Below are 10,341 nucleotides of genomic sequence, written 5' to 3'. Positions count from 1 at the left end.
GTTAGTAGTCTCCAAGGTCCTCATTAGTCTGACCTGTGGAAGTGACAGAGACAGTAAGAACCACAGAAATATTTACACTATTTTTCTTCTTCCTGGTAAAGTGATACATGTTTATTTTCCTCAATTCAGGCTTGTGATATTACTATCTTCCCTTTGGAAGTGTGAGTTGTTCTTTCCTCTTCATTTCCTTCCTCCCTTATTTATTCAATAAACATTTATTTTGCATATATTCTTGCCAGGCATTCTTCTAAGAGATAGGAAGAAGACGATAAATAAAAACGTAAAGTACCTGTTCTTTGGAACTTATGTCAAATATCTTTTGTTCAAAGCAACTTCAAACAATACATGCGTGGCTCCAGAATTTCTACATAAAGGGAGTTTAGGAGCTTCAATCTGATTGGAAGAGAGCTAAGGAGATTTACCTTGGAACCTAATTTGCATAAAAAGGAAATTGTTTTTATTTAGATTATACGTCCATTTGTGGCAACTTCTTGGAGAGCTGATACAGAACATGGAGTGATGTTAGCATCCCTCCACCTATATCATGGTGCTGCCACTCACACAGTAACAACAGCATATGACAAATCAAAACAAAATAATTTCTTGTCATGTAAGACATGATTATACTCAGAAAAAATAAGGAAAGGCTTTTGAAAAGAGACATGGACCTTAGCAAAAGAGCAGCAGTGGAGGCAGAAGCTTAATAGCATATAATAATAATGTGAAAAGATTTGGATACAAGACGTTATGTTTAAAGAAAAGTCCAAGACAGTGGAAATTAGAATACTTGTAAGAATAGTGAGATAAAAATTTCAAAGATGGGGCCATGCGGCCAAGGTCTAGTTCAGGCTTAATTTCCTAGTCAGTGGAAAACAACTGGAGCTAGTCTAGTAGAAGAGTAAAAGGATCAAAGGTTTATGGAAGCTACACTTGTAAGACAAGTTCTCAATTAGAAGGTAAAGAATTTAGCAGGAAACTATTAGAAAGCTATTTCAGTAGACCAAGGAAAAAGCGTGAAGAGTCTGAACTAGGGTACTATAGAAGCAAAGAGATAGCAAGAATGGATTCAAGAGACGTGCAATGGTAGAAACCTAAGCTCGTGGTCTTTAAAATCCACAGAGGCAATTAAATGCTGCTCAAGGAGCCAAAAAGACACAGAAAAGAGAAATTGCCTATTCCATTTGCCCGTCATACTCTTCAGCTCTCTTCTGATTATCCTTGACTATTGTATTTCATTAACTAAATTAGCTTCCACTTACAAAGTTTTCTCCTCCTACAAGCCACACACAATGGGTGTTGATTTGCTGTTGTCACCTGTGTGAAAGAGCATAGTAAACAAGAGAGTTGTCTAAATTATTGCCACAGTGTCAAAGAAAAATGTTCCCATTTTCCTATCAGTTGAGAATACAGTTCTTTTGAAGATGAGCTGCAAAGACAAGATGATAATTTGACAAAAAACATTTCCCTAATCCCATATCCAATATGGTTTATATAATAGAAATGGTATTTATAAAGGAAAATAATCATGAATTTTTTTGCCCTTTTTCATAGCAATATATACAACAAAATGGACACTGAGACAGGAAAGAAGTCACTGTTCCATGTGCCCAGATGTACTTATCCCAGTGCAGCCCAGAAGTCAGGGTGTCAGCTCCTTGGTAGAACACTTTTTGGTACCTTTTTTACAAAGACCCCTTTCAGGTTTTACTCAGAGAATAGAGCAAGGCACAAATCTCTCCCTCCCCCATTACTTATCCCTTCCAGACTGTGAAGCCTATCTCCAGAGACCTCAACCTCAGGAGCAATGGAAGCAATTATTGTGCATCATACAAACCCGGGGCATGTTTCATCTTCAGTGATTATCATATTGGAGATGAAAACTACATGAATGTGCACACACTCATCTGTGCAATCACACACACACACACACACACACACACACGCATACACACATTCTAAACTATCACAGTATTATTCCCTCCAGAGTTCCCTCTCCTAAACTTAATAAATTACTTTTTAGCTAACAAAATTTTTTGAAATGATATGCACATTACTTTCAAGCTTTGTTAGGAAGAGTCTCCCATTCCTGTTGTCCAAACGGCAGTTTAAAGATCTTGTCCACTATATACAGAATGAGCTTATCCTTAGACATCCACAGAGCTACCAATTTCCATTCTTTTCAAACTCCTTAATTCCACATGCATATCGAATAGAGTAGATGTTGGCCAACTAAGAAGTTAAGACACTGATTGTCTGATGGAGACAAATTCATTTCCTCTTCTTCAACTCAACGATACATGTTTTCTAAGCCTTCCTTGTAGATAGGCGTGCTCATGCGACTGTGTCCTAGTCAGCAGAATGTAATTAAAACTGATGTGCAATACTTTACGCTTCACCCAGGCATGGTCCTTGATGATCTCTGATATAATTAAGTATGTTGACCTAGGAAACTGAGTTTTGAAGATGATGACACCAAGGATGGAAAACAGCCTGAGTTCCAGAATCATCATTTGAAAAACAATTGCCTGTCAATCAGGAACACCCATTTGCACTTTAAGTAAGCAGTAAACACCTTTAATATTTGATCCACCAAAAAAAGAAGGTTATTTGGAGAATATTAATGTGACTAATTGAATCAAATATTTACCTTTTGATAAATGTATGAAGAAAATAATCTGTGGGTGACTATATTAAAATGTATATATTTGTGGGCTTATTCCCTCCAATTTTCTAATTCCAAAACTGCAAAGAAAAATTAAAAAACGGTGTTTGTGAAGGATATATTCTGAGAAATAAAAACTGTGCGTCATAGAGTGACTGCATCCTAAATTTATGTCAATGCAGCCACATTTCCCTCCGAAGACATTTCAGAGCTTTCTTCATCGCTGTTACGTGTCTCTCTGTCCTTAGCAGCAAGGCCCAGCTTTTCATACTGTGCTGCTGGTCTCGTTCTGCAAACTAGACATATAGCAACGCTATTTTATGTCTCCATTATGATGATGTCTGTCAGTGTCAACTGAAAGAACATGGAATATATTCTTAAGACTCTTCATCCACGGTGACCCAATGTTGACCCTTCAGACTGAAAATCTACATCCCCAAGAACACAAAGCTAATGACCACACTAAATAAATACCTGCAGAACTGTATTAACTACCCACAAGCCATTAGAGGACCAACCTAGCTCTCCTGCTGTTTTAATAGCACATCTGAGGGATACAGGATTCTTTAGAACTCACTAGATCTATTACTAAACCAGGTTATTACCCTTAGAACTCTTACACATATTACAAACCACACATCTGTTAGAGAATTTTTTATATTCTGATCTCTAAAGATGGGTTTCAGATTTCTAGCACATGGCATTTTGACCTCTTTACACAGAGTAGTTTTCAGTGGCCTATGAGAGCTGTATAACCCTTAACACAGACTTTACCATACATTCTCTATGCAACAGCAAAAAGCCCCCATGGAAATACGCTACAAACAGAGGGCTGGAGGTAATGTGAAGGAGATGCTGTTGTTATTATCATTGTCATTATTACTTTTTAAATTGTTCTCAGATCCCAAATATGCGGTTGTGCCCAGGAATTATTCCACTGTTTGGAGTCTAAGGTGAATGAAAAGCTCAGAATTTCCATTTGGACATGTTCAATTAGAAATGAAGTATGATTTTATTTTTTTGAAGATTTTATTTATTTATTTGAGAGAGAGAGGACAAAGATAGTGAGAGAGCACAAGCAGGGAGAGTGGGAGAGGGAGAAGCAGACTCCCCACTGAGCAGGGAACCCAACACGGGGCTCGATCCCAGGACCTGATGCTTAATGACTGAGCCACCCAGGTGCCCCCAAAGTATGATTTTAATTGAACAGCTACCCAACTGAAATATCAAGCTACTAACCTTAAACTGACAATATTAGTGTAAAACAGATTTCCCACCTTGACTCTGTAAGACTCTGAGTTGTCAGCTGTTTTCAAGAGGAACCTGAAATTCTCAAAAGATTGAGTCAGGGCACCTGGGTGGCTCAATCTTTAAGTGTCTGCCTTTGGCTCACGTCATGATCCCAGAATTCTGGGATTAAGCCCCACATGGGGCTCCCTGCTCAGGAGGAAGCCTGCTTCTCCCTCTCCCACTCCCCTTGCTTGTGTTCCCTCTCTTGCTGTCTCTGTCAAATAAAAATAAAATCTTTAAAAAAAAGATTGAGTCAATACCATTAATCTGAATTCATCTTCTTCTTCAAGTTATTTGGATGGCCTACACTACCTTTGATAAGAGAAGGAGCTATCCTGTGGCACTGAATGACACAGAATCTAAACAGAGGCCAGATTTTCAAAAGTGCAAATATGATTGTGTCATTTCCTTGCTTTCAATCCTTAAATACCTCCTTCTCCCCTACAGGATCAAGTTCAACCTCATTAGTGTCTCTAAGTTCCTGCCTCCCTAAGTTCATCTCCTTTCAGGACACCACCATCCATGCACTCTACGCTCAGTCATACATGTTGTATATGCTACTCCTTCTGCTTTTATTTATTTATTTATTTATTTATTTATTTAAAAGATTTTATTTATTTATTTGGCAGAGATAGAGACAGCCAGCGAGAGAGGGAACACAAGCAGGGGGAGTGGGAGAGGAAGAAGCAGGCTCATAGCAGAGGAGCCTGATGTGGGGCTCGATCCCATAACGCCGGGATCACGCCCTGAGCCGAAGGCAGACGCTTTAACCGCTGTGCCACCCAGGCACCCCTATGCTTTTAATGCCATCATCCACCCTCCTCCTTCCTTTCTATCTAGAAAATTTCCTGCTTGTCATTCAAGATCCAGCTGATTTGTTAACTTCTCTGTGAACCCCTCCCTAACCTATATTCTTAGTCCAACACTCTTTTTTGTTTTTCTGGCAACCTGTACATTCCTCTCTCTTTGCAGTTTTTGTTTTGTTTTGTTTTGTTTTTTGGATTGTGCCCACATAAGTCAAGAATTCCTTAAGAACAAGGATACTATCATACGCATCCTTTCTCCGCATCCTCACCAACATCTGTTGTTTCCTGGCTTGTTAATTTTAGCCATTCTGACTGGTGTGAGGTGGTATCTCATTGTGGTTTTGATTAGTATTTCCCTGATGCCCAGTGATGTTGAACACTTTTTCATGTGACTGTTGGCCATTGCTTTGTCTTCTTTGCAGAAATGTCCCTTCATGTCTTCTGCCCATTTCTTAGATTATTTGTTCTTTGGGTGTTGAGTTTGATAAGTTGTTAATAGATTTTAGATACAAAGCCTTCATCTGATATGTAATTGGCAAATACATTCTCCCATTCTGTCGGTTGTCTTTTGGTTTTGTTAACTGTTTCTTTTGCTGTGCAAAAGCTTTTTATCTTGATAAAGTCCCAATAGTTCATCTTTGCCTTTGTTTCCCTTGCCTTGTAGACATATCTAGCAAGAAGTTGCTGCAGCTGAGCTCAAAGAGGTTGCTGCCTGTGTTCTCCTCTAGGATTTTGTTGGATTCCTGTCTCACATCTTTCATCCATTTGGAGTTTATTTTTGTGTATGGTGTGAGGAAATGGTCCAGTTTCATTCTTCTGCATGTGGCTGTCCAATTTTCCCAACACCATGTGTTAAAGATAATGTCTTTTTTCCATTGGATATTCTTTCCTGCATTGTCAAAAATTTGAAAAAAGAAGAAGAAGTTTTTGCAGGCCCCAGAGTTCCATGTGTAAGACCACACATCCTCTGGCCCATGCACCACTATCAGCAAGATTAGAGAGGAACGCCAAGGCTCTGCTGTCTTCTAGTAACTTCACCCTCTTCTCCCTCCCCATCAACCTTTCTATACCAGCTGCTACGGAAAGAGAGCATCAGTTTGTGCTCCTTTTCCCAAAACGGCCCCGATCTGACTCCACTAGTAACAAAAAGAGAGTCTTCCTTGTCTCTTTTGCTGCTTCCAGGTTTTTATTGCTCCCTCCTCTCTAAAAGCTGCTTTAAAGTTCAATCTCCCCAAAAAATAAAAAAATAAAGTTTAATCTCCATTTAGAGGAAGAGGACAAGGGAAGGGACATGGCACAAAGAAAACACAGTAAGTCATTTATCTAAGGTCACTAATTGAAAGTTTCTGATCTCCTAACCCTAATTCACCCCATCCACACCCACGCTCATTACCAAGGAGAACGTAAGAAGACATAGAGTTGCACTGTCCGTTTCGGTAACCACTAGCTACCTGTGGCTACTGACACTCAAAACATGACTGGCCCAAACTGAGATGTGCTGTAAGTATAAAATTCAGCCCAGTTTTCAAGACTTAGTATAAAAAATTAAAACAAAATGTCTGGTTAGTAATTTTACATTGATTATATGTTAAAACCGAACAGGAGAGGCTCTGCCTGTGAGACCTAAAAAGTGGGCAACACCAGGCCGCCTCAAGAGCAAATTCCTTCATGTGCCAAGAGTTTGCACACCTCAGGGGGCTTGATCTTACATCCCAGAACCAAAATTATTCCTTTCTTTAATTTTATCCCTAGTGATAATGCAGTTTCTAACAATCATGCGCTCTAGGGTGGAAGAAATTCCCTGAGGTGGCAGGCAGCCTTGGAGGAAGGGGAGTGGCTGCCTCCTTGTGACCTCTCTGTGTCCTCAAAGAGCAAAGCAAAGGCGCACCTGGGAGTGCAGAGCGCTGCTGCAGTTGGGGAGTGGAGAAGTATTTGTGACTTGAAGGGAAAGATCCTACCCCATCTGTAGTTTTAATTACTGAGAAAAAAACTATCACAGCAACATCACAGGGGAAAAGAAAACACACACACAGACAAGATTGCAGCAGCGGGGGTTACTGGAAATGCTTTTTTTTTATAATCATATTTTTTTATTATATTATGTTAGTCACCATACAGTACATCCCAAGTTTTTGATGTAAAGTTCGATGATTCATTAGTTGCATATAACACCCAGTGCACCATGCAATACGTGCCCTCCTTAATACCCATCACCAGCCTATCCCATTCCCCCACCCCCCTCCCCTCTGAAGCCCTCAGTTTGTTTCTCAGAGTCCATAGTCTCTCGTGCTTCACTCCCCCCTCTGATTACCCCCCCTTTCTTTATCCCTTTCTTCTCCTACTGAACTTCCTAGGTCTTACGTTCCATAGATGAGAGAAACCATATGATAATTGTCTTTCTCTGCTTGACTTATTTCACTCAGCATTATCTCCTCCAGTGCCGGGAAACGTTAACATGATAACAATCCAAATAAAAAACAACTGGCATTGTAGTATGCTTTACATGTTAAAATCATTTTAATTGTGGTAAAATACATATAACTTGACATTAAACAAATCTTAACAATTTTTTAAGTGGCATTAAGTACATTCAGATTGTTGAGCAATCATCACAACCATCCATCTCCAGAAAATTTTCATCTTCCCAAGCAGAAAATGTGTATCTGTTGACCAATAATTCCCCCTCCCCCTCCCCCAGCCCCTGGCAACCACCATTCCACTTTCTGTCTCTGTGAATTTGAGGACTTTACAAAAGTGAGATCATACAGTATTTGTGGTTTTGTGACAAGCTGGTTCATCCATGTTTCAGAATTTCCTTTCTTTGTAAGGCTGGATACTACTACACTGTGTGTATACATCAAATTTTGTTGATTCGTTCACCTGTTGATGTGTATTTGAACCGCTTCCATCTTTTGGCTGTAGTCTGCATTTTACAGATACTTTTTTTAAAAAAAGATTTTATTTATTTATTCGACAGAGATAGAGACAGCCAGCGAGAGAGGGAACACAAGCAGGGAGAGTGGGAGAGGAAGAAGCAGGCTCCCAGTGGAGGAACCTGATGTGGGACTCCATCCCATAACGCAGGGATCACACCCTGAGCCAAAGGCAGATGCTTAAGCACTGCGCCACCCAGGCGCCCCTACAAATACTTTTATATAGGATTGCTCATTTGATCCACATTAGAAAACCCCAAAATGTCCTTTTTAAAAACTGGGAATGAAAGTTTTGATTTGTTGAGGTGGAACCAGAACAGGGCCCTCATCAATCTTTGTCTAACAAATCATTGTCATCATTTTCATAATACAAAGAAATGTAGGGGGGTGGGGCAGAAACCATTCTTGTTTTGATTTGCATTTACATAGACTTCTTTCAAGAATCAAAACATTTTTTCCTTAAAAATAGGCACTTTTCCCCTTTATATAAATATAATAGGATCATTTAAAAGTTTGGAAAAAAGAAACTGCTGAAGCTCATAACTTGGCAACAATAGCTAATGACAATAAATTTGAATTAATTGTTATCAATAATATATAATATTACATTATATATTATTTATTGAGTGACAAGCACTATTTTAAACGGTTCCAAATATTAACTCATTTAATCCCTAACACTCTATGATGCAGACATGAATATTAAGATCGTCTTCAGTTAAAATTGGAAAAATAGACAAATAACAATTTGAGTAACTTACCCTTAGTCACTCAATCAATACAGAATAGAGACAAGCTTTGAATTTTAAGAATTCTCATGTGGACACATTTATTCTAGATCTAGCACCTTTTCTTAGTTTTAAGTATAATTTTTCTAGATTCTTTACAACAGGACTCAAAAGGAATTTTATCTCACCAAACCGTCTCCCATTCAGGAATTATTTCTAACTTTACACATAACTTTCCTGAGTGCAATCTTCATCTCCTTATTCCTGAGGCTGTAGATCAGAGGGTTTAAAAGTGGAGTTGCAATTGAGTAGAACATTGTCAAGAACTTCTGCATGCTAGGCTGACTGGCTGCCCCTGGGCTTACATACATCACCATGACTGAGCCATAAAACAGGGACACCACCATCAGGTGGGAGGCACATGTGGAGAAGGCTTTTTTCCTATTTGAACCTTTGGGAACCTGTACCACAGCTCGAAGGACCAGGATGTAGGACACAAGGATGTAGAACAAAGTGATAAATGTTATCACAGCACTAAAAATGCTACAAGTCAGCATTGTCTTGGGGACAGGTACACATGATATGGCCAGCATTGCCTTAAGATCGCAGAGGTAATGATCAATGACATTTGAACCACAAAACGGAACTTGGGAGATAAGGATGGCTGGGGTCACCAACCAGAGGAAGCCACCCACCCAGCAAGCAGACACAAGCGTTCTGCAGACTTTCCTGGTCATTATGGTGGAATAATGCAGTGGTTGGCAGATGGCAACATACCTATCAAGTGCCATGAGGGCCAGGAAGAAGAGTTCTGTGGCACAAAGAGAGAGGAAGATGTAGAACCGTAAGACGCAGCCATTATAGGAGATAGTCTTGGTCTTGGATAGGAAGTTGAACAACATGTTGGGCACATTGGAATTGATGTAGCAGATCTCCAGGAAAGAGAAGTTGGACAATAAAGTATACATAGGAGTGTGGAGTTGCTGGTTCCACCACACAGCGCAGATGATAGCACTGTTGCCCAACAAAGTCAAAATGTAGATGATGGAGAACAAAACAAAAAGGAGAATTTCCACCTCTTGACTACATAGGAAACCCAGGAGGATGAATTCATGAATGATAGCAGTGCCATTATTGTTAGGCAAAACATGCATTTCTCTCTAACCTAACATGTACACAGACATAATCAGAACCACATATTGAGAGTCTCCTATTTTATCCAGCCCTCCATAATACCTCAATTTCTCATCAGAACTAGGTGGTATTAGAAGTAGAGAATAAAATAAAATATTAATATTCAGTCAACATGAAGAATTTTTTTCAAAATAGCTCTGTTGGAAGACAAATAGAAAAACACCACTGGTAACATTACTTTGAGTATAATTACTTTACTTTAAATATTTTCTCCAGAGCTTTTTCTTCTTACTTTAGCCTATGAGAAAGAGATAGGAATGAATCATTACACACCTTAAATGCTCACCTTTAACCCTAGCACAGCTAATAAGCTTCAGGAAGGAGTTTACGCCATTAAACTACACTGAAATATTTTACTGCCTACACTATCATTTCAGTCAGCATCACGCGGTCCACACATTTTCCCTATTTCACTACATTATTATAGAAGCTTAGCAGATTCTAGTAAGAAGTCGTGTCCATAAATAAATACACTAGTTCATTAACGAATGTCTAGTAAAGATTTACATCCCCAGATGATTCTAGTGTGACAAAGACAGTGCCTGACTTCTGAGAACTACTATTATACCATATGGGCGCCACAGAAGTTTGAACTCAGGGAGGGTTGTTTCAAAAGATGCAAATTGATGGCAATGAAAGTAAAATATGGAGCCTACACTGGAGTTAGAAGCACAAATACATAAAATAAAATATTTCATAAAAAACTGAATGATAATTCAGCAAACCGC

General features: G+C 39.2%; 1 protein-coding gene across 1 annotated transcript; it reads right to left on the bottom strand.

Annotated features, from left to right (window-relative positions):
- Window positions 1–8,622: 8,622 nt before the first annotated feature.
- On the bottom strand, window positions 8,623–9,573 carry LOC113249154 (olfactory receptor 11G2-like). Its single transcript, XM_026490692.1, has one exon. The coding sequence runs from the start codon at window positions 9,571–9,573 to the stop codon at window positions 8,623–8,625; it is 951 nt and encodes a 316-aa protein (XP_026346477.1).
- Window positions 9,574–10,341: the final 768 nt, after the last annotated feature.

This window comes from Ursus arctos, unplaced genomic scaffold (assembly GCF_023065955.2).
Source record: "Ursus arctos isolate Adak ecotype North America unplaced genomic scaffold, UrsArc2.0 scaffold_6, whole genome shotgun sequence".
Lineage (NCBI taxonomy): Eukaryota > Metazoa > Chordata > Mammalia > Carnivora > Ursidae > Ursus > Ursus arctos.
Note: the sequence above shows the minus strand (reverse complement) of the source record. Positions and strands in the feature narration are given on the sequence as shown.

Bases quoted from the DNA above. Each gene is read 5' to 3' on its own strand.
- LOC113249154 (XM_026490692.1), bottom strand. From the start codon at position 9,573: ATGCATGTTTTGCCTAACAATAATGGCACTGCTATCATTCATGAATTC.